Source organism: Scatophagus argus, chromosome 6 (assembly GCF_020382885.2).
Source record: "Scatophagus argus isolate fScaArg1 chromosome 6, fScaArg1.pri, whole genome shotgun sequence".
Classification (NCBI taxonomy): Eukaryota; Metazoa; Chordata; class Actinopteri; family Scatophagidae; genus Scatophagus; species Scatophagus argus.
The window spans coordinates 1,172,501-1,195,140 of record NC_058498.1 but is presented as its reverse complement, the minus strand read 5'-3'; the positions used below and the strand labels follow the sequence as shown (position 1 = coordinate 1,195,140).

The 22,640-nt window shown below is 46.9% G+C and overlaps 3 protein-coding genes and 1 long non-coding RNA gene across 8 annotated transcripts in view; 1 reads left to right on the top strand and 3 right to left on the bottom strand.

Moving 5' to 3' along the window:
- Positions 1-28: 28 nt before the first annotated feature.
- Positions 29-2,335, bottom strand: LOC124061021. Its single transcript, XR_006843667.1, has 3 exons — positions 1,827-2,335; positions 507-510; positions 29-408 (listed from the first exon to the last, which is right to left on the bottom strand). It is a non-coding gene; the product is annotated as an uncharacterized LOC124061021 (long non-coding RNA).
- LOC124061018 (T-cell acute lymphocytic leukemia protein 1 homolog) lies at positions 441-3,046 on the top strand. The gene is made up of 3 exons (XM_046392513.1): positions 441-1,501; positions 1,861-1,925; positions 2,238-3,046. Exons 1-3 carry the CDS (start codon positions 1,461-1,463, stop codon positions 2,699-2,701), a joined length of 570 nt encoding a protein of 189 aa, XP_046248469.1. The 5' UTR covers positions 441-1,460; the 3' UTR covers positions 2,702-3,046.
- Positions 3,047-3,805: 759 nt separating this feature from the next.
- Positions 3,806-11,513, bottom strand: si:ch211-152f22.4. Of its 4 annotated transcripts, XM_046392506.1 has the most exons (4): positions 11,473-11,513; positions 9,623-9,709; positions 9,438-9,524; positions 4,213-7,010 (listed from the first exon to the last, which is right to left on the bottom strand). In XM_046392506.1, exons 2-4 carry the CDS (start codon positions 9,636-9,638, stop codon positions 5,608-5,610), a joined length of 1,506 nt encoding a protein of 501 aa, XP_046248462.1. In that variant the 5' UTR covers positions 9,639-9,709; positions 11,473-11,513; the 3' UTR covers positions 4,213-5,607. The 4 variants fall into 4 exon arrangements, with proteins under 4 accessions (XP_046248460.1, XP_046248463.1, XP_046248462.1 ...); XM_046392505.1 differs by lacking the exon at positions 11,473-11,513 and having other exon boundaries at positions 9,623-9,945; XM_046392504.1 differs by lacking the exons at positions 9,438-9,524; positions 9,623-9,709; positions 11,473-11,513 and adding an exon at positions 9,113-9,386 and having other exon boundaries at positions 3,806-7,010.
- A 2,541-nt stretch (positions 11,514-14,054) lies between these two features.
- LOC124060776 (ephrin-A2-like) overlaps positions 14,055-22,640 on the bottom strand; it is a 54,925-nt gene continuing 46,339 nt past the window's right edge. Inside the window, exons 1-4 of one of the 2 annotated variants that reach the window (XM_046392075.1) lie at positions 20,710-21,207; positions 20,307-20,599; positions 18,692-18,757; positions 14,055-16,700 (exon numbers count right to left, since the gene is read on the bottom strand). In XM_046392075.1, the coding sequence (XP_046248031.1) occupies positions 16,561-16,700; positions 18,692-18,757; positions 20,307-20,599; positions 20,710-20,759 (549 nt within the window). In that variant the 5' untranslated portion in view covers positions 20,760-21,207 and the 3' untranslated portion in view covers positions 14,055-16,560. Of the gene's footprint in view, positions 16,701-18,691; positions 18,758-20,306; positions 20,600-20,709; positions 21,208-22,640 lie in introns of those variants that run through there. The other variant, XM_046392074.1, reaches the window with a different exon arrangement.

The following is a 22,640-nucleotide window of genomic DNA, read 5'->3' as shown; positions in this document are numbered from 1 at the left end:
TTGTGGTTGTAAGGTGGACTCTGCTGCGTCTCAGAAACGCTTTTGTGTACGACGGATTCTTCTTCCTCGCTTCTTCCCGTTGAAACGACACCAGAAACATGCAGGTGGGCCTCACGTCTGATTAAAGGCTCCTGAGCCGATCGATCATCACGTGACCCTCAGTGATAACTCATCTTCATCCTCTTCCTCATCCTGTGTGAGCGTCGGCAGGCTGTTTTCCCACAGTGTGGTCTGTCAGGATCACAGATATCACACATCAGCACTAATAGGAGGGTTATGAGGTCAGGAGGGGGCGTGGCCTGTCACTGTAACAAGCCAATGATGAGTGGGCGTGGAGCTGATGACTGATAAACATCTCAGCCAATCAGACGGCCCCAAGAGAGAGACGATGACAACAGCAACAGGTCCCTGAGGAGAGAAGGGGCGTGTTTCAATTAGAGAGCTGAGTGTGTGTGTGTGTGTGTGTGCGTGTGTGTGTGAGATGAGGCTTCATCCTCAGTTCCCACCTGTCTTGGCTGGTTTATCTGATCTGAGATCAGTGAGTTATTCAGCTCTCTTTGAACACCAGTGGTGGGAAACTGTAGTCCTTTTAATCAAGTACTTCAAAGTACTTTTACTTGAGTGTTTCCATTCGATGCTACATCTCCAAGGCAAGTCTTGTACTTTTACTTCACTGAGTTTCTCTGAGAGCTCGAGCTGCTCTGCGGATTCATAACATTCATACAACGTAGGATCAACCAGCCGTAAGGTGAAACGTCACACGCAGGCCAGTGAAAAGGACGATCCAGACTCCGGGTTCGGTGTGAGGTCAGAGCGCCACCTTCAGTCAGCGGGGACACTTACAGCATGCTGCCTTCACACGCGCACACGTGTGGTAACCACAGAAGGAGGATCGAGGATCCCTGAGCTGACACGAAGTGGACCACCGAGTCCAGCTGACAGGGTTTCTGTGCATGAGAGCGTGCATTCTGTCAGTGTGTGTGTGTGTCCTGCTGGGTGTAGAAGACTACACACAGGATGAGTACACTTCAGTCTCACTTCGATTCTTGTTGCCATGGAAACATGTCAGACGCCTGTTGGACTTATGAGATGTGAGGTCATATCAAGTCCATCGTGTCCATCTCAGCTGAGGAGTCCTGGGACGGTCTGAAGGTGGTGGTTGGGCGAAGGGGGGTGCAGACCCCCCCCCGGGGTCGTGACGGAGGAGAAGGAGACGCCGGAAAACACGACTCCTGCGGCGGGGGAGGTGCAGATCCCAGGGGTGCTGCTTCCTGGGACCCTCTTTCTGTCTGAGTTTAATGGGACGGTCATTGTTAACGGGGTCTCCATGGAAACGACGCGTCACGACTCGCGGCTCGGTATAAAAGAGGCAGCGGGACGCGGAGAGGACAGTGAGGTCCAGGTCCAGGATCCCCGAGTGTCTGCTGCCCCGGAGCCGCCAGCTGAGTCCTGCACGAGAGATGCTGCACGAGGCCGCGCGTCGCCTGAGCACCTGGAACAGGTGAGGACCGTCTGACGTGACGTGTTTGACTTTCAGCTGATCGTCCGCGCAGCAGACTGAACTGACGACCCTTTAAAGACACGGCAGCTGTTTGTCAGATCTTATTAACTGATCAATAACATTGACACTGTTCACGTAAACTGAACGCGCGCGCTACGCTGCTGTGGTTTGTCTCGTTTTAACGTAAGCCACATGTTGACCATGAAGTGTGGCGACACAGAACTCAGAGGCCGTAAAGAGGACTACTGGGTGCACAGAATCAGCTGCTGATACGTTCAAGTGACACGATTGTACAGGAAAAACACAACACTGTTCACTAACTGACCTGTCTGTCTGTCTGCCTGTCTGTCTGCCTGCAGAGGACCACACCGATGCGTCTCCATGAAACAAAGAGCGACTCCAGACGAGATGAACCTCAGTGCCGGTAAGACGCGTTTAAACCCACACAACACGTGAACGGAGCATTCAAACAGACGTGTCAGCGTGTCTGAATAAGCCCATTGGGTTGCCAGTTAAACACGTGACTCATCACGCTGAGGTGGCGCAGGCCAGACTCCATAGGGGAAAACACTGATTGAAGCAGTCTTCATCAGTCTTCTACACAAAGTTTATTTGCATTTCCTGTCTGCTCTTTTCTTCTTCGTGCTTTCCTGCATGACAGCCAGGTGTCCTCAGGTGTGGTCTCCCTGACTCCAGCTGACCCTCCTCCTCCTCCTCCTCTCTCCTCCCTCCTCAGGTTCTCGTCAGCGGACGGTCCGTCGGGTCTCCACCAACAGCCGGGAGCGCTGGCGGCAGCAGAACGTAAACGGAGCGTTCGCTGAGCTGCGGCGGCTCATCCCCACACACCCACCCGACCGGAAGCTCAGCAAGAACGAGATCCTGCGCCTCGCCCTCAAGTACATCAACTTTCTGGACCGGCTGGTGATGGACCAGGACCACCCAGCAGGCCCCCGGGCCCGAGCGGGGAGCCTTGAGCAGGAGGACGGGCTGCAGGGGGCGCTGTCTCCCGGCTCCAGCTGTGAGGGCTCAGTGGATGGGCACTCAGACAGCCTGATGGAGGAGCAGGACTGTGGAGGACCTCTGCAGAACCTCCACCTGGCCTCCAGCTACAGCTGGCCAGATGGGCTGGATCCCGAGGACCAGCAGGACGAGTCAAACATGTTAATGCAAAGCTTACAAAACAGCGGTATGGCCCTTTAAAGCGGGACCCAGCGGAGGAGCACAAGAGTTCATGTGATATTCACATTTATCGGTGTAGTTATTCTTAATGAATTAGTGGACATGTGGCGCGTTTGATGTTCGTGTGTTTCACCGGAAGTTCTGCCGGAAGTTCTCAGCAGAAGAATCAGTAACCAGATTCAGTTTCTTTAATGTTAAAGGAACTTTTGGTGCTTTTATTAGTTTTATTCTTGTATTAAATTTCTTGTTCATTGCGATGTTTGACATAAATGTTTGTTATAAAACTGATTACTTTCATCTGTGATGCACAAATGTTTCTGTGAGAATACAGAAAAATAAAAATAAAAAGTGATTCGTTGCAACTTATGAAGCAGTGATTTATTTTTAATGACCTTTCAATAATCACCTAAAGTTTGATAATGATAATAATTAAAGGTGTAAAGAGTTTAGGGATAAACTGCTTGAATTATCTCACATTTCTATTTTGTCATTCTTTGATTTTGTAAAAATGAAAAACATCCGTGCTGCTGCAAACAAACGCAGTCTCCTCAGTGTCCCATGATGCACTGCGCACCTGTCCGCTCTTTCATGGGCCATGTGATTCGTCAGTCCTGCGCAGGATTCATTACTGGCTGTTCCTAATAAACTGGACACTGAGTGTACAGCAGGTCAGAACGATCAGAGCCTGATCATGTGACCAGATTTTACTTAATTATATTAATTAATTACTTATTTATTCATTGTATGGACCAATGAAAAAGCCCCTGTATGATGTAAATAAAGTTCACCTTAACTCATCTTCATCCTCTTCCTCATCCTGTGTGAGCGTCGGCAGGCTGTTTTCCCACAGTGTGGTCTGTCAGGATCACAGATATCACACATCAGCACTAATAGGAGGGTTATGAGGTCAGGAGGGGGCGTGGCCTGTCACTGTAACAAGCCAATGATGAGTGGGCGTGGAGCTGATGACTGATAAACATCTCAGCCAATCAGACGGCCCCAAGAGAGACGATGACAACAGCAACAGGTCCCTGAGGAGAGAAGGGGCGTGTTTCAATTAGAGAGCTGAGTGTGTGTGTGTGTGTGTGTGTGTGTGTGTGTGTGTGAGATGAGGCTTCATCCTCAGTTCCCACCGCAGTCCTGTCTGGTTTATCTAGTTTGAGTCTCTGTCCAGCACAAAAAGTGTTTGTAAAATTTTATAAAATAAAATTGTTTTAAATTAAACTCTCCAGCAGCTTGTACAAGTAGAGCTGAAACTGTCCATTAATCAATCAATTTTTCACATTCCTCACCTTTTCTGGTGTTGTGGTGGCTCCCCCTGCTGGCTGTAAGAAACACTGCTCACAGCACCCACAGAGCGCCAACAAATGAACAAACAAGTGCTGTAAACATCAGAGCTGTAGTGATTAAACAGTTGCTGGCTCAAAATGTATCAGCAGCTATTTTAAAAATCCACGAGCAGAGATATTCACTCGTTCCAGCTTCCCGAATGTGAGGACTTAATATAAAGAAAATACTCAGTCGTAGCAGCACAGATTAAAGACAGTTAAATGGGGTGAAATTCTATTTTATTAGTAATATAATAATACATGACTACTTTTTTGATAAAAGAAATACATTTACAATCATCAAAACTAAGACAGAACATGAAGACATGAAGAAAAACAACTTAAAGGTTTATTTCCGCAAACACAAAGTATCATAATTTTTTCTGAACCTCATTTCTAATCTTAAAATATTCATTACTACAAGTTGTTTTTTTCCATTTAATTTGCTTTCTGTAAAAAGAGTTTTCAAAATGTGACGAAAGATGATTGCAATTATGAGAAATGTTAAAAGCAAACTAAAATGAAAAACACAATAAGAATAGAACAGTGCTTAAAGATAAAAAAGACATACTGATAAAATAATCTCACAAGGAAATAACAAAATGACACACACTCACAAAAGCCAGAGCTGATAACGTATTTTTTAAATTGGCCGTTTTCTTAGACGTGAGGCAGTTGGATACGGTTAGCGACGCCACCGCTACACTGCGCTTTCACCACCGCCAGCCTGAAGCTAACCTCAGTGCAGCAGTGACAGCAGACTCGTTCAACAACCCCCGAACTGCTGATGCCGTGTTGTACCCGGAGGCGCAGAGCTCAAACGCTTTTCTGAAGAAGACGGGAACAGCAAGCAGCGGTCACATGACAGATGCAAGCAGCCATTTCCTCCAAACAGGAAGATGACTCAGCACCTCGTTGCCACACTTCCGTCCGTCCTCCATGATGTCTGATGTGTTTGCGAAACTCTTCCTTACGTGTTTTTACTCCAGAATTTGCTGACAGAACGTTGAAAATTTCTAGCTTTGTGGTGGATTTTCAGACTGCGTGCGCTGGTGTGCCACAGAAAGTTAGCATAAAAACAAATCAGCTAACTGAATGGTGAATGATGATAGCATGCTAGCTTTGTATAGCAGTTCACAGAAGGGACGGATATTTTAAGTAATTTCCATATTTGAGTAGTCGCATAAAATTACTGTTGAGTATTTACAAAAAAGAATTTACATAAGAAGTGACCACGATGTTGGCGCAGCCGCTGAGCAGCTGTGGCTGTAATTTTTGTGGTGTGTCCCGAACTGTTGGCGCTAGTCAGCCCCTGCGAGAGGAACGTGAGCGAGGAAGGCAGGCAGACGAAGGGAAGGGAAGGGAAGGGAAGGGAAGGGAAGGCTTCATCGCTCCAATACACAAACGTTTTCACAACGACATCCGGAACGAAGCAACTGGAGCCCAACAAGGACGCTGACGTGACGTTGCTTCAGGTAATGGAGCACGATTAGAGCTGAACCCAACCAAAGATTTGTGAAAGAAGAAGCTCCACACTGAATTCCACCAAACTTCAGCAGAGTAAAACAGGAGATTCCATCTTTTGCAGTGTGTTTGTGTCTAAGCACTTGAGGTCCAGTTGTCACAGTTGGTTTTGAGGAACAGGATCATGTTGAGGTTTTCTGGCTCAATGAAGCTCCTCCGGTTGCAGAACCAATCACCTGCACTGGAGAAAGCTCTCTCTAAGGGCACAGCAGTGGACACAACCGCCAGTTTCTTCAGAGCCAGCTTGCTTAATTCACCAAAGTTCTTCCTTCCTGTGAGCCTCCACCAGGCCAAAGGGTTTGAATTCTTTGCATTGGGTGGGTAGGCCATGTATCTGTGTAGGACTTTAGGTTCTGTAGCCGTAGGGGACGCTGGGTCTGCACTGAGCTCCTTCTGTATTTTATCCATCGCTCGTTTTTTGTTTTCGTCTCCGAGCTCATTTTTGAATCTAGGGTCGAGGAATGTGTTGAGAGCCAGGGGGTGGTTGTCAATGTCACCAAATTTCTTTTTACATTTGTTAAATAATGTCTGGGCGACTTTATTCTTTCTTCTCTCTCCTTCAAGATTTTTCATGAGCTGCTTCAGTAGCGGCAGCATGGCCGAAATGGTCTCGAATCCTTCTTTTTTCATCATGGATGTGGCTTTGCTCAGAGGTTCCAGAGCAGATATGAGGTTCATGACCTTCTCTTTATCATTTTCATTCAGGATTAAATCCGTTTTTCCTCTCTGTGCACACACCATCATCAGGGCTTTGTTCTGCTGAATCAGCTGCTGAAGCATGTGCAGTGACGGGAGCCATCGATCCCCAGTGTACAGGGTCAGCTCACCTTGTTCCATGTTCATCCTGTGTTGAATCTCTCTGAGTTCCCTCTCAGCTTCAGAATCGTTCTTAAAGAACCCGACAATGTTCTGACACTTTTTGAGAACATTCAACAGCTCGTTATTATTCATCAGATCCTCAAATACCTCGTGCAAGGTGTTGGCAAAACAAGGCATGTACATCCATTTTGTTTCGGCGTTTTTCAGTTGTGGCGTGCCAGCTCCGACGACACTGTGGACCTTTTCTTTCATGTTCCAAGCCTCCATGATAGCTAAGAGCTGAGTTTTGATGTTGTCCGCCGATTCGTCTTCAAACAGGCAGGTAGTTTGGAGCATGTAGGACTTGAGACCCCCATGGATGTCCACAAAGTGGCATCCTACTGTCAGATAAGAGTTTTGCTTCCTTGGAGACCACAACTCACATGTCAACACAATGTCATCAACCGAGGCCAAAGTCGATCGCAACTCCTGTTCCTTTTCATTGTAGATGCTGAGGAGCTGCGAGCGAATCACAGGTATTGCAGGAATCTGAAGAGCAGAATTCAGCAGTTTTACACCTTTCAGAAAGTTTGGATCTGCTGTAGTTTCCAGAGGCTGCAGAGTTGACACAATCATCATCAGCACGCGTCTTTTAGTTGTTAGCATTTCCAAAGTTCCCTCTGTGGAAGGAAAGAGGTTTAGAGGTCAGGATCCATCTTTTAAAAGGTCAATCGTTTTTATGTCCATGCATCAATATTAACAGACCTTAAGTGATGTTTTGTATGGACATTATGTGAATACTGTCATGGCACAAAGAGCCTCACAATGGGGAGCTGAATCTACCAATCAGCAAATGGGATGAAGCACCAAGACGTGGGATGTGTGTGTGTGTGTGTGTGTGTGTGTGTGTGAAGACATTTGAGACACGAAGATGCTAACTTAGATCTTCCAAATTATAATTGCAGGCCAAAAGCTTCAGTTTCAGAGTTTCTTCTTGCTGAATGGATGTCCATCCTTTAGGACAGGGTGAACGTCCTACTGTCAAAGACAGTAACATAAGGACTACAGGTCCATCGTGCTGACATCACATGTCATAAAGACCTTTGGAAGACCAGAGGACCCTGCTTTGCCCTTTCTTTGACATCTCCAGAGCTTTCAACACCACCCAGTCTGGACTTCTGAGAGAGAAGCTACTGGAGATGCAGCCGCACTGCGACACAGTGTGCAGGGTTACGGACTACCTGTCCAGCCGGCCACAGTCCGTCAGAGCGCATGGCTGCAGCTCTGAGGTCATGCTGAGCAGCACAGGAACAGGTCTGGCACAGTCCCTCTTCACTCCTCACACCTCAGATTTCTGTCACGACTCCAGAAGTTCTCCAACGATTCTGCCATCGTCGCATGTGCGAGCAGAGACGGGAGAAGCACTAAAGCCTCGTGCTCATCGTTTGTGTAAGACATGAAAATAATGCACTGAAAGATGCTTTTGTTTTCAGAGCTGAGAGGCTGACCTGCACTGCCGGAGACACGACGCTCCAACACCCACAGCGCACACATGCTGCGTCCAACTGCACGAATTACTGATCTTCACAAAGACGCTGTGTTTCAAACGCAGCAAGCAGTGACACGGTGAGAGAAAATTACATACTGAAATCAACAAATTGCTTTTTAACGGCATCGCAACCATCTGAATCAGAAGTGAGTCGAACGCAGCGGCGTCGCGGGGCTTTCCAGTTTTTCCCAGTGGCCACTCGCGGTACCACAGGAAAGATTCCTCCACAGCCCGACATCGTGTGCACGACTGATTTAACGAAGAATACTGAGCCACGCAATGAAACGAATTGCATAACTACATGTAATTATAGCAATGCAAAGCACGCCAGGGCGCCGCCGCCATGTTCGGAGTCAGCCGTTTTCTGTAATCGTCGCTGCTGATTTGCAGCGAATGAAACGCGCTTCGCTTGAAAACGGATGAGAGCGCTGAGTGGGCGCAAACAGGAAGCTGCGGTCTAACAGTTCCCAGCGGCCTTCATCCTGTGCAGGAAGTGCAACTTGTACGCAGCCTCCAGGTGAGGCAGCCTATGCAGACGATCTGTGGCGTTTGATCCTGCTTTAACCTCCAGTTTTCACAAATTCGTGTAAATCAGGATCACATCAGCTCACTGCTGTACATGAATCAGCTGAACACACGTCCTCCTCAGACTACAGAAACAAAGTGAAAACACGAGAAACTTTTATTATTGATCTGTTGACTTCAGGGCTTCACATCTGTACAGATGTTACTTCAACAGTGACGATCGCTTGTCTGCAGCTTATAATATGAACGTATTTATTCTACTGACTGCTAACCGTCACCACCAGCAGGTCAGAAGACGCTCATTTGTTGAAATATTTTTAAATGTTTTGGTTGATTTGATTATATTTCATCCTGACTGAACGAAGAACATCTTTTTGTTTCTTTTTGAAATTAAGATTTAAAAAGTCCCCAAAGCTGCCTGCAAACACTGATGGCGTTTGGGACACCAATCAGGATTTTAAGGCTTTTGGCAGAAGTAGTTTTTTAAAGTAAAAGTAAAACTTTTAGCTGCAGGTTTAGTGAAACTCACTTTAAGCAGCCTGACGGCAGATTAACAGGTTTCTCTATAATAATTATATTTTAAAAGCTCTTTTTGTCTTTTAACTGCAAACAGAAACTGAAGCGTCAAAGTAATGCAGTAAAAAGTGAAGTACCTCAAAATTATACTGCAAGAAGAAATCTGGTGACGCCTAAATGATTCATAATTACCTGATCTGGGCCCTGATTGGCTGACGTGGCGTGCTGTCTGAGCTCTGTGATTGGCTGTAGGCTCCCAACATGTACTCTGAATAAACCTTAAAAACCTGACTAAAAACATGAACTCAACAAAAAAGAGAAGTTTCTACAAGCAGCTACAGCCAAGCCTGTCCCAACATGGCCGGACTGGCGCCTGGCATCAAAACGTTATGGTTGTCTGACGTCAAATCAAGTCGGGACCGAGTCGGGACCGAGTCGGACAGAGATCTGTCTCTCGGGTGGGGTCTTCTGTGTGCCTGTGCTGATTTTCAGGTTTTACAGAAGCAGACTGGATTACCTCGCCCCTGCCTGATCTGGTTCCGTCTCGGTGAATGGCGGCTGACGCCAGGAGCTTCTCTCTGCCCCCCGACCCGTCTTTGTCCCCCTGTCCAGGATGCGCACAAAACCCAGCATTAAATGTGGAACAATCCTTCAGAGATGCAATAGTAAAGACATGTAGTCTTCTAGAAGGAGAAACCCAACCTTTTCCTGGCGCCATTTTCCAGCTTGCTGTCCTTCACGTCTTCACCTCCTCAGCTGCCAAAAGCGACTTTGGTATCCAGGTGGAGTCTGGAGGTGGAGAAACGAAAGTGAACTGCAGCGCTTGTGCGTCTGACGTCCACTCGTCCGCGTTTGTCCACGTGAATTTACATAACTACAACAGTACGTGCAGGCAGTTTCAGGTTCGTTTTCCTGAGAAACGAACGTAATCACAGCGTACGGAGCCAAATCAGGGCCAAAAGTTACGCCCGCTAACTCACACTCTGCTGGTCTTATGCTGAACTTCCGGCTTCAGTCCCGTCACCCTTTGGGGTCCAGTCACCCTTTGGGGTCCCGTCACCCTTTGGGGTCCAGTTACCCTTTGGGGTCCAGTCACCCTTTGGGGTCCCGTCACCCTTTGGGGTCCAGTCACCCTTTGGGGTCCCGTCACCCTTTGGGGTCCAGTCACCCTTTGGGGTCCCGTCACCCTTTGGGGTCCAGTCACCCTTTGGGGTCCAGTTACCCTTTGGGGTCCAGTCACCCTTTAGGTATCTGGACTGAAATACACATGAGAATGAAAAGTGAAAATAGATCGTTTGTTCAAAAGAGTTTCACAACTGAAGAAAACACATATTTAAACTGAAAAATGCTTTTCCCACTTACTTTTAGTTCATGTTGTATTTTTCAAAGTTCAAAACTGAAATTTCAGCTTTCAAGTTCAAATCTTTTTTCAAATGAAGGAAACTTTTGTCCCTGATTTGCCTCCATACACACTGTGGTTACTTTGCTTTCGCAGGAAAAGGAACCTGAAACTAAATTGCATGTTGAGTTATGAGAGAATCAAGGTGAGCTGACATCAGCAGCAGGTCGTACAGGATCCCAGCTGTGGACCTGAGCTCAGCAGGTCGTACAGGATCCCAGCTGTGGACCTGCTCAGAGCTCAGCAGGTCGTACAGGATCCCAGCTGTGGACCTGAGCTCAGCAGGTCGTACAGGATCCCAGCTGTGGACCTGAGCTCAGCAGACTGTACAGGATCCCAGCTGTGGACCTGAGCTCAGCAGGTCGTACAGGATCCCAGCTGTGGACCTGAGCTCAGCAGGTCGTACAGGATCCCAGCTGTGGACCTGAGCTCAGCAGACTGTACAGGATCCCAGCTGTGGACCTGAGCTCAGCAGGTCGTACAGGATCCCAGCTGTGGACCTGAGCTCAGCAGGTCGTACAGGATCCCAGCTGTGGACCTGAGCTCAGCAGGTCGTACAGGATCCCAGCTGTGGACCTGAGCTCAGCAGGTCGTACAGGATCCCAGCTGTGGACCTGAGCTCAGCAGACTGTACAGGATCCCAGCTGTGACTGTGTCACTGTGTGAATCAGGACCTTAAAGAGAGCCACAATCTCACTGAAAGGTAGAGGAAAAAAAATAAACTTTTCAGGCTGTTAAAGTTTAGTCAAATCCCAAGTCCATATTTATATATTGATTTATTAGTTGAAAGTTAACACATCACATGTTATTTGACAGAAACACTTCGAGCATCAGCTAACAGACCAAACTTGGTGCATCCAGCAGAAGCCGAGTGTCACAGTCAGCTTGTAGTGCACAGAGGTGACCAGCAGGTGTCGCTGTGACTCTGAACTTCCTCCTCTGCAGACACAGCAGCTGTACCAGAGTCAGTGGTGTAGTTTAGAAGGGGTTTTAAGGATCCTAAACGTCGGCAGCCTCTGACATGGTGTCTGAAAGAGACGGTGCTGCAATGCCAGAGCGAAATGGAGCCAAGTCACGTCGCTTCTGCTCTTCATCAGCGTGTCTGTGAACGTAGGAACTCACACTGCCTGCTGTCACTTGTGCCTTCACTCACTCTGTGCTGGAATCTGCTCGCCACGTCCCGTTCACCAGTGGTGGAAAAACATGCGGAAGGTCGTGATGCATGTGTAGAGAATCAAACCCTTTTCTAGCGTGTCAGGCTTCTGGGACTGCATGGTGTTCGCTTTGCTGAAAGCTGCTAGCTGAGCATTGGTACATGTGGTGAACACCACTGTCCTGCACAGACCGCTAAAGGAGGAGCTGCTGCAGTCTGATGGCAGACTCAGCGGCTCCTCTGACGACGAGGGAGTTGCAGCCGTGCATGTGGGAGATGACAACACCTGGACGAGCACCTGGGAGACTCCTCCGCCAGGCTGATGAAGATCACGTGGTGTGACTGATGGATGGATTGATCCCACTGATGATTATTTCTCCCTCTGACATTCTGACTGACTTTTAGCTGCAGCCTGTTGATTCTCCTGAGGATTCTCAGCAGTTTTTGGGTTTTGATTTCTGTTTATATCTCATTGTTAAACATTTGGATACTTGAGTCCTGCAGATTTTAATAAAATGATTGTAATTTTCTTTTCTAACTTGTATTTTACAAATTGTAAAATACATCCAGAAAGTTTCATATCAGCAGAGTAACTGCAGACTGCTGCTCGCTGTGCTGTCTGCTGCCTGTAGCTGTCGTTAGCTCAGGCAGTCTGCCAGGTAGTTCATTTTTTTATTTTTAAACTAAAATTATGGCCATGTTCATAGGATTTGTTACATTTTATTGAAGTAAATGACAAGGATACATCCACCAATGACGGAGCCCGATGAACTTCATTTGTTTTCTCTCTGGTGTCCTCTGATTGGCTGATTTGCTCCCAGGTGATCTCTGTGTAAATACGCGGCACCGGTAAGTCAGAACTAAACTGTGTTCAGACTGCGCTTTATTGTGACGTGCTGAGTGCCGAGTGCTTCCTGTCAGTCTGAGCGGAACTCGACTGCAGGTCGACGAGGACGAGGACGAGGACGACTTTGACCCTAATGAGGCGCAGATAAATGAGCCCTGATTGGTCGGAGCTGCAGAGGATTTAACTGGTCTGAGGAAAATAAAGAGAGGAATCAGACGGACAGGATGAAACGAACTGCAGGAGACGATTTAAGATTCATTTTATCTCAATCTTTAGACAAATAAAACGTTTGTACTTGTAAACGTTGATAAAATGCTCAACGTTCAGAGGAAAAGAACAACACTGATTTTCTTTAGACCAAACAGGAGAACCGGTCTGTTGCTGGGACGGGGGGCTGACGCGGGGGTGGATTAATCGTGACAGACAGCAGCCAATAAGAATCCAGCTCTCCTGTGGCGAGGCAGCTTTGATCAGTCATGTGATGTCTGGAGGAGGCGGAGCGCGTCAGCCACGAGAAGCTGCTGCTTCCTCCTCGCTCGTGATGGCGGCGACCAGAGACACCAACAGCTTCAGTGTTTTTCTCCAAATGCAACAACATGAACCCATCAGAGTTTTCTATCCAAAAGGTCAAAGGTCAACTTGAGTGTGACATCACTTCCTGCGTGAGTCAGCTCAGTTCAGCTGTCTGTTGTTGCCTCGACGTCCTTCACGCTGACCTCAGACCAGCAGCAGTGAAAGCGAGGCGTCGTCTCAACAGGAAAACAAACTGTGGCTGCGTTTCCTTTCCACTGAGCTCTGATTGGACGATTCAGTGTTAAATGTTGGAGCTTAGACGCACGTCAAACTGACAAACGGGCAGCTCACCTGCTGAGTGAGGAATGTCAGGTGTGTTTCCTGTCATGATGTTGTGAGTTGCAGGTCAGAAGACGCTCGTTTGTTGGAATATTTTTAAATGTTTTGGTTTATTTGATTACATTTCATCCTGGCAAAACAAAGAACATCTTTTTGTTTCTTTTTGAAATTAAGATTTAAAAAGTCCCCAAAGCTGCCTGCAAACACTGATGGCGTTTGGGACACCAATCAGGATTTTAAGGCTTTTGGCAGAAGTAGTTTTTTAAAGTAAAAGTAAAACTTTTAGCTGCAGGTTTAGTGAAACTCACTTTAAGCAGCCTGACGGCAGATTAACAGGTTTCTCTACAATAATTATATTTTAAAAGCTCTTTTTGTCTTTTAACTGCAAACAGAAACTGAAGCGTCAAAGTAATGCAGTAAAAAGTGAAGTACCTCAAAATTATACTGCAAGAAGAAATCTGGTGATGTGTAAATGATTCATAATTACCTGATCTGGCCTCTGATTGGCTGACGCGGCGTGCTGTCTGAGCTCTGGGGTTGGCTGTAGGCTCTCTGATTGGCTGACCTTGCATGCTGTCCTGGCTCTCTGATTGGCTGTCAGCGGCGTGCCATCTGGGCGTTCTGCCAAACACAACTGGCTTCCCACCAAACCCCCGAGTGTGGCAGCTCTCCAGGAAGCAGAAAAGACGAGCTGACCTCATAATGAGATAATGATGACAATGTGGTCGAAGTGTGGAGAGATCTGGAGCGCCGCCATCTTCTTCTGTCCGCCTCACAGCTCTGAGAGCGAAGCATCAGTTCATCTGAGTGAGGTTACAAAGATGACGTGTGTGTGTGTGAGCGTGTGAGTGTGTGTGGTGAAACAAGCAGGAAGGAATTTTTAGTGGGACATTTTTTATTGGTGAATTTATCAAACACAGATTCATACACGTCTTAACATTTTCTCTCTGAAATTGTCTTCAAAGTAAATTCAGTAATTGTACTTTTAAATTTTATTTTTCCTGCTCATGCAGCACAGAAAAAATGACCTGAAGAGGCCTGATGACCTCTGACCCCACGCTAGCTTTTCAGCCAATCAGATAAATGCATTCTTAACAGGACTTTATAAGCATCCAATAAGAAAATATACAAAAACAGGTTTTTTTGTCTTTCAGAGAACAGAATATGCAGACATTTGGATGTAGAAAAGCATTTTCTTCTCAGTATGATCAGCTTCAGAGACTGTAAACCATAGACAGCAGGGAGGTCTCACTCCCACTCACAAAACCACCATCAGAACTTTTTTTCTGTAGTTTTTCCTTTCGTCAGCTTCTCCAACATTTCGCACACCACAAAAACGGATTTCATCCACACGAAAATCAACGAAGAAAAGGATGAACTGGAAAACCCACCTAATCAATATCTATCAACAGAACCAGAAAGCACAGGACTACAAGGACCAGAATGCATTGTGACGCAAGCAGGAACAAAAAGGAGAAAAACAACAACAACAGGAACAACAACAACAAACACCTGACTGATTCCTTCATATCTCTGCTGATGAATTCATATCTCATATGAATTTAGCTTTTATTAAAACAGAAAAAATGGCACCAACATAAAATAAAACTTGAATTTTCGTTCTGCGAGGAAACGTCAGCGTGTTTCCGTCGCTCTCCAACAGGAGTCCAAGTGCTACAGTCGGTCCTCCATCACAGTGCGTTCTTTACATATACTGCATTTCCCAGCATGCCCCTGCTCAGCCACACACGAGGACACGCTCGCCCTCCACCCTCCATCAGCAGAGATGGAGGGATGGTATGAAGAGATGAACTGGGGGGAAAAAGTCTTCTCGGCGTCTCACGGTGTTGCTGTTTCCCCAGAAAAGAAGTCACTAAAAATTCAGCACCAGTGGGAAAAAGGCCATTTTTGATTGGTTCATTTGTTTTGCGTAACATTCGTTTCTATTTTCACGTCACAATAAAAAAAAAAAAATCCACACTGACTCCTCCCCTTAAAATAACCCCGCCCCCTGTGGCAAAAGTAGGCGGAGCCACACGGACCCCTGCAGCTGCTGCATGCCCCTCCCCATTAGAAAAGTTTAACAATAGTCTTTGGCAGATTTACAGAAATGAGATGTGGACTGACTGAGGGGCTGGAGGAGGGCGAGAGACTAACAGACACAATGAGAGAGAGAGAGAGAGAGAATCTCAGCTTGTTTCTTATCTGATTTTTGTATTTAACGCTCATGACGGTCACAGTCACAGAAATGAGACTCGACGTCTTCCTGTCAAATCACAGAAGAAATTAAAGACAACCACTGGACAGTCGGCCAATCACAGACAGCTTAGGTCACGTGCGAGCGTTGTTTACAACAATTTATGACTCAGCAGCTCTTTGGTCTGTTCTCCCAAACTGACGGCTTCTCCAGCAGTCACGTGTCATCAGTTTGAAAATCAGACGAGCGACGGCGCAGCGACGGGTGCGTTCGTCCATCGCGGAGAGTGGAGGTTCGGGGGCCTGCGGTTTGTCTCGTAGCTTCACGTCGGGCTGATTTCTGTGACTGTAATCATCATTGAAAGATCAGACGGACGTTTGGGGCGAAGTGCTGCTGGTGAACCGTGTGATGAAGAAGTGTTTCTGTCCACAGGCTGCAGCTGGACTCCACTGACCGCCATGTTTCCGTTTCAGCTGCTCCGCTTCACTCCGTTAGCTGGTTAGCTCGCTGTTAGCACTTCCGGTTCTCACCTGACCAATTGGCCTTTTGATTTCAATAATCGCTTTGCAACATGACAAGAGGTCTTGTACAAAAAGATCAAATCGGTTTTCAGTTTTAGACAGAATTTAGACTCTAATTTAGGATTATTTAAGAGGACAAATTGGTCTTAAATTGGTCTTTATTTTTAAAGCTCGTGAACTGCAGCGTGTTGTACAAGCTGCTGGGTAGAAGATAACTCAATACTTTATTTAAAAACAAATTTTGCTTTTTGGGACTTCAGGGCTTCAATATAAACTTAAGCTTTCAAATTTCTGACTTCTTTGTTTAACACTTTTCTCTTCAGCCACTGATTTCCACTGTTGAACACACAAGATGAACTGAAACTCTGGTCTCATTCAGGCAGCAGAATTTAAAGAACTGAATGTGTGGCAGCACTTTGTGTGAAACCTGGGGTCAAATTCAGTGAGTCGGTTTGACGTGGGAGTCAGTGGAGTCTCGGCGAGTCCCCGGCGTGGATCACGGAGCCCAGATGATCCCAGCCGTACACAAACAGGCTCCTCCCACCAGCGACCTCGGCCTCCTCTGATTGGCTGCGCTGCGGAGTCGTTCAGGTGAAGGTCAGGGGGCGGGACCCGGATGTGTTTTCGGCCTCACGCTGCTCGTCTCTCCTCAGAGCGAAGAGAAGGAGGTGCTACGAGGAGGCGAGGAGGAGGACGAAGAGGAGGCTGAGCAACGCGGCGGACAGCAGGGAGAGGCGGGGCAGGGCGAGGCTGCAGCCGCCGGTGGTGTCGTCCGTCAGGAATGGCTCCGGAGACTCGTACACCGAGTCATCTGAGAGAGACGAAAGGTGAGAACGCAGGAAATAATTAGTTTCTGCAAACCACGATGGCCTCCCTCTGGCATCATGGGAGTTGTAGTTGCTAACCAAAGCATCAGAATCAGAATCAGAAAAGACTTTATTGCCATGTAAGTGAAGAGGTTTCACATTACTAGGAATTTGTCTTGGCGATTGGTGCAAACATAGAAGGTAACAAGTAACATACAATAGAAGAATAAAATAAAATAAGGTAACACAAAATAAAATAAGATAATAAAATAAATATGTCTGGAGGTAGTCTAAAACATGATGTTCAGCAGGTTTCTCTGCCAGAGTTTTAATTTAATGAAACAAACCGACTTTAAACTCAGACTGCTGGTCAGCGGGCGTCGCTGGGCACATGTTTCATACTGCAGTCACTTCACTGTCACGGCTTCTTTACATTCCATTCACTTGTCGTTATTCTACCAGCCGCCGACCAAACAGCTTCTGAAACCTTAAAGTCTGAAATTCAGGACAGACGAGCTTTTATTTTTAACTTCTCGTGACTCTCAGATGTTTTGTAAAATGTTTTAAATATTCTAGATATTGTAAATTAGGAGCGTTGTTGACCTGAGATGTGGTCAGACGGCTGGTTTGAAGCGGTTTGAAGCGGTTTGACGCGCTCGGTCGTATCTGGTCGTATTGTTCTGAATGATCATCTCTTTAAACAAATGAACTATCGCAGTGCAGTTCATTTATTCTGTTATTTGTGTTGTTTTTTTAATATTTCCTGTGAGTTTATTCCACCTTCCTCCTTCCAGAAACAGCACTTACAGTGAAAGGATCAGATTATTAAAGCCTGCACGTGTCAGAGGGATTCTGGGAAAATAATTGGCCCTGAGTCGCCGGGTTTTCGTGCTGCTGTAATATAATATTCAAGTTGAGTGTTTGACAGCTCGACTGTTTCAGCCTCTGCAGATAATCCACATCCAATAAACACTTTCCTTCCTGCTGCGCTGCGTTCACACCACAAATCCCCCGTCTCGTTGATGCAAGCTGATTTGTTAAATCGTGAGACGGAGGATTTCCAGCCAGTGATGGACTGAATGTGTTAAAACTTCCTCTTAACGGCATCAGTGCGGCAGCTGGAAGTGTTCGCACCTCCTCTTCGTCAGACTGATGTTTGTGCCCTGTTTACACCTGCCCTCCATGGTCCAATCACAGCGTCTCCACTGACCACTGGATCGGATCTCATCGTGTCATCTGTTCTCATCATCAATTCTGTTTGCAAAGACCAAATGTTGAATTTAATAACCTGAATTTGATCACAATACAAATGAGACAAGAATCAGGCTGCTGATTGCTGTACACAAACACAACTTTCTGACTTTATAAACCAAATGTAGTGAAACTGGATCATATTTTATGGAGAAAATATTTTCTGGTCTTCCCTCTGATGTGGCCCGGCTGCTCTGCCTCGACTCTGTGATTTCCCGATGGACAGAAAGCTTCGTTTGTCACTAAAGTAACTGCTAACGGTTAGCTCTGTTAGCTGTGCAGCTGCTGATTAACGTTTGGTCCAAAGGATCCCAAACACTGTTGAACAGTTTCATTATTTCTCATGAACTTCTGCGCTCAGTTAAAAGAAAAATATTCGCTGCACATGTTTTGATTTAAATCTGAAAGTAAACAAATATTTTCTATGACTAAATCAGAACTAAACTGCTATTTAAACAATAGAAAATGAGGAAAAGATTCCTAATCTGCATCAGGATCAAAGCAGCCAAACCTAAACTGACCTCCTCCAAATGAGTGTGTGTTCAGTGTTAGTCCACAAGAGGGCGCCTGTCAGGAAAACTTCTGGTGTACAACATGCTGCAATTATTTGATTTGAGGAAAGGGTGAGAATTTACAACAACATGATATGAAAATGTAACTTGTTTGGTTTGGACGTCAAAGCCACAAACACAAGCAGCCAGAGGAGGAACAGGAAGAAGAAGTAGAAGAAGAAGAAGAGACCCACTGGTTGGTTTGACGTAGATTTTGAGTTTCAGACAAGGTTTCCCGGCCAGGTTTGGATGTGGAGACGCTGCAGAGGAGACGCAGAGAGAGAGGAGTCAGTGACAGGAAACACACCAGCAGCTTTTAACCACAAACCACAACGCGATCAGCTTCATGGCTGCTGTTCAGGAGCTCGAAGTCACGAGACTCCAGCTGTTTCCACATGTCACACACACATTTCATGTGTAAATTAAACTGACTTCAATCAGACTCAGTAAAGGCTTTGAAACATTCAGATTCAGATGAATTCTGATGCTTCAGAGTCTTTGTTTTCTCTGCTGTTACACAGGAAAAACACACCGACCTGCAGACAGCAGCATTCAGCACACACACACACACTCTCACACTCTCACACACACACACACACACACACTCTCTCTCTCACACACACACACACACACACACACTCTCTCTCACACACACACACACACACACACACTCTCTCTCACACACACACACACACACACACACACACACACACTCTCTCTCACACACACACACACACACACACACTCTCACACAGTTATTAAGTGTCATTTAAAGCAAACCGTGTCTCTGCTGGAAGCCTTTCACTGCAAATGAGCCACAATTTGGGAAATTTCTTCCAGGTTGGACGACAAATTATGTCAACACACACACACACACACACACACACACACAAAGCAGCTTGTGTTTCTGTTTAAAACCTCTTTCACTCCAACATGTCTGACGGTCGTCTGCACGTTTGGTTTCCCTGCTCAAAAGAGACCTGAGCTTTAATGACAAGCTGTAAGAGCTGAGCTTTGGACCCAGAAACAAACCCGAAGCCTGTGATTAAACCCCACGCGGCTACAGAGCGGTCGCGACCACACGTTCACGAGCAGACTTCCAGAAGGAGGCGACGTAGTTAAAACATTTCTCTTTTTATTGTCTGGTTTTATGATCCGGAGTCTAGTAGGGTTTTATTTTGAAAACTGACTGGATTGTCCCGAGTCTGACTTCCTGCCCGGCTCGACGTGTCCCCAGCTTCTTCAGTTGTTTAACAGAATGATGCGTTTTGCTGTGAAGCTCCGGAAATGAAGCATGAAGCAGCAGCACGAAGGCGAGGGGATAATGAGTTTACTTTTTTGGCTGAACTGTTCCTTTAAGCTAACAGGAAGAAGCCAAATGAGAGACCGACTGGACGTGTGTGTGGGATTCAGTGACGTGTAACCAACAGGCGACCCCTGAGGCTCAGAGGACGGCGAGGACTGTCCGATTCACACGCTGAGCAGGTGGAGAAAAGGTGGAGGAAGTAACCGCCTCATTAACACCAGAGGACGTGACGAGGAGGAGACCAACGCCGGCTGAAGATGACGGCTGTTAGCACTGTGTGTTTAAACGGCAGTACTGATCACACACACACGCGCACACACACACCAACATACACATCTAAAGCTCCCCTCTTCACGTCAGTGAAGGGTTGGAGGGTGGCCCTGTGAGGCCAAACGGAAGCAGGCGACGCCTGAGTGTTCCTGAACAGACCCGAGGAAAACCCAACTGTCATAAAAACATTCAGTCCGCGCAGGACTGTGGCAGTACTCGTGTGTAGTACTTACAGATGTAGTAGTACTCGTGTCCGGGCCGGAACTCGAAGCCCAGGCTGAAGGGCGTGAAGAGCTGGAACTTCTCGGAGAACTTGAGCGGTCCGTTGGGGCTCTGCGGCCGGTTACACTCCCAGCGTTTGAAGCCCTTCCTGTGGTGGTCGCAGGTCGTGTAGCCGTCGTAGTTCACCATGTACAACACGTAGTGCTCCATGTGCTCCGCCGACTCCGCCTCCTCGTAGTGCGGGCAGTAGATGTCCAGGTAGTCGTTGATGGCCACCTCCACTGTGTACTCGCCCCGAAAGAACCTGAGGAGGACAAGGAGGTGAAATGATGTCATTTCCTGTGTCACATTCATGTGCGATCCATCAAAACGTGCAGCTGGATCGCACAGCGTGATGACTTTCAGCAGCTGTACCTCATAGAGAACAACGGGAAGATCCATACGAGATGCAGGACTTCACGCATTCAGACGTCGGCGTTTGTTTGTCTAACTGGGCTTTTTTTACTTTTGTGCGACTTCTGATCATTTCGGTCTACGGTTGGTCCTGTTTTGAGAGGAGGAGGTCCTGGCTGCAGAAGTCCTGACTGTCTAAAACCTGACTGGCTCCACCACGTGAGCTTCACATCGAGCTCCTGTGTTACAGCCACGACGTCTGACTGAACCTCAGCAGTTTTCATAATTCAGACTTTGTTTTATTTGACAGGAAACAGAATCTGCAGGTTGAACAAAACATTTCACCGCTTTCTGACATCTGACAGACAAAACCGTGAAGATGGTCGTCATCAGTCACACGCCACACGTTTTCATCTGTGGGTCGTGAACGAAGCCTCAGTCTGACGTTGACGCAGTATAGAAAGTTTCCTCGCACACAAACATCCAACGTGTCGAGTGTGAAAAGTGTTTTTGTTTCCTCGCAGCTGCTCTGCGGCTGTGATTTACATCATTTAATTCAGCACAAACACGGAGCCTTACCTCCTCGTCATTCAGCGATCGATCGCACAAAACAAACTAATCAAACTTGATGCGCCTCTGAATATTCATGTCATTCAGAGAACAACAGCACCGAAGTCCGAGGTGGCGGGGGAGGGGGGCGTCCAATCAACAGAGCTAATTTGGATTTTGCTAATGAGGTTTGAACTGACTGATTCGGTCTCTCACGGTCCGTCCTGATTGGCTGAGCAGTCCTGGTTAATCACAGCTCCACAGAAACATCAAAGTGTACACTGAAGGACTCATGGTTTCTTACAGCGCGCTGACCGCAGGGGGCGCCGTCTCTGCGTCATCAGGTCCTCATCAGTCTGAGGTCGCGTGATCATCACAGCTTGAATACGAGGACAATTCAAAGCCAACGAGAGAACGATTTACCCAGAATACTTTGGTGAAGAGAAGACCTGATTCACTGGACCGGGAATTAAAATAATGTCCCAAAGCCTCTGCTGTCTTTATTTTTAGCTTCCTGAAAGCGTAACATTAAAAGCAAAAAGCACTGATTTTTGGCACAAATGGAGTTCCCTGTGATTGAATTATCTTAATGGCTTAAAACACAAGCTCCCCTCCACAGTTTGTTACTTTGAGTAGCTGAATCACAGCGATGATTATCCCCATGTGACCTGAACGCAGCACCAGAGTGTCGTCCTGATGCCGTTTTCGGAGGTCGATGGGATCAGCTGGAAACATCCTGCTGAATAAAAACCATCCTGATGGTGTTTCTCCTCCGCCGCGCCCTCTTTGTCTTCTCTAACACCATTAGCAAAGTGCAGGCTAACTCGGTTAGCTGAAGGATCGGGTGACGCTAACAGCTGAGAGAGCAGGCGGTGCGTTCACTGAACTCTGTCCCCTCAGCGCTCACATCGTTACTCATCACTCTAATGGAGAGAGGCTCTCTGTCCGTCCCCAGCAGGCCGAGGAGCCGCCATCCTCATTGTCCTCCTCCTCCTCCTCGTTTAGCCTCCTTACAGTGGAAGGAGCGAGACCCCGTGCGAGTCCCAGGTTGCCGTGTGGGGCCGAGGCTTCACGGAGGCGGCAGCAGGTGGGGTGTTTGGTTTTATGGGCTGAACGCACCAGAAAGGTGCAGGATTGTCAGCCGGCATGCTAACCTCAGCTAGCCTTACTGCTGCTAAATGAAGCTGAGACGAGCTTTGAACAAACAGGGAGAGACAACAAATCAGAAAGGAAGTAAAACTAAAAGTGTAAAGGTGACAAATGTCAGATTAATGACAATAAAGTTTTATCTAATCTAATCTGTAGCAAGATGCATCCATGACAACAACAAACACGTTCTGTTGGGCGGCTAAATTCCCAAATAGGCGGAGCCACTGCTGCAGGTTTAAAACCTCTGTGATGAA

What these genes read in the sequence shown, in the direction of transcription:
- si:ch211-152f22.4 (XM_046392504.1), bottom strand. Translation starts at nt 9,221, where the DNA reads ATGTTTTTAGTCAGGTTTTTAAGGTTTATTCAGAGTACATGTTGGGAG. An exon ending in CCAATCAGGGCCCAGATCAG is followed by an intron (nt 7,011 to 9,112) that starts GTAATTATGAAT and finishes TTCCTTCCACAG; the next exon opens with AGGGAACTTTGGAAATGCTA.
- LOC124061018 (XM_046392513.1), top strand. Translation starts at nt 1,461, where the DNA reads ATGCTGCACGAGGCCGCGCGTCGCCTGAGCACCTGGAACAG. An exon ending in CGCCTGAGCACCTGGAACAG is followed by an intron (nt 1,502 to 1,860) that starts GTGAGGACCGTC and finishes GTCTGCCTGCAG; the next exon opens with AGGACCACACCGATGCGTCT. An exon ending in CGAGATGAACCTCAGTGCCG is followed by an intron (nt 1,926 to 2,237) that starts GTAAGACGCGTT and finishes CTCCCTCCTCAG; the next exon opens with GTTCTCGTCAGCGGACGGTC.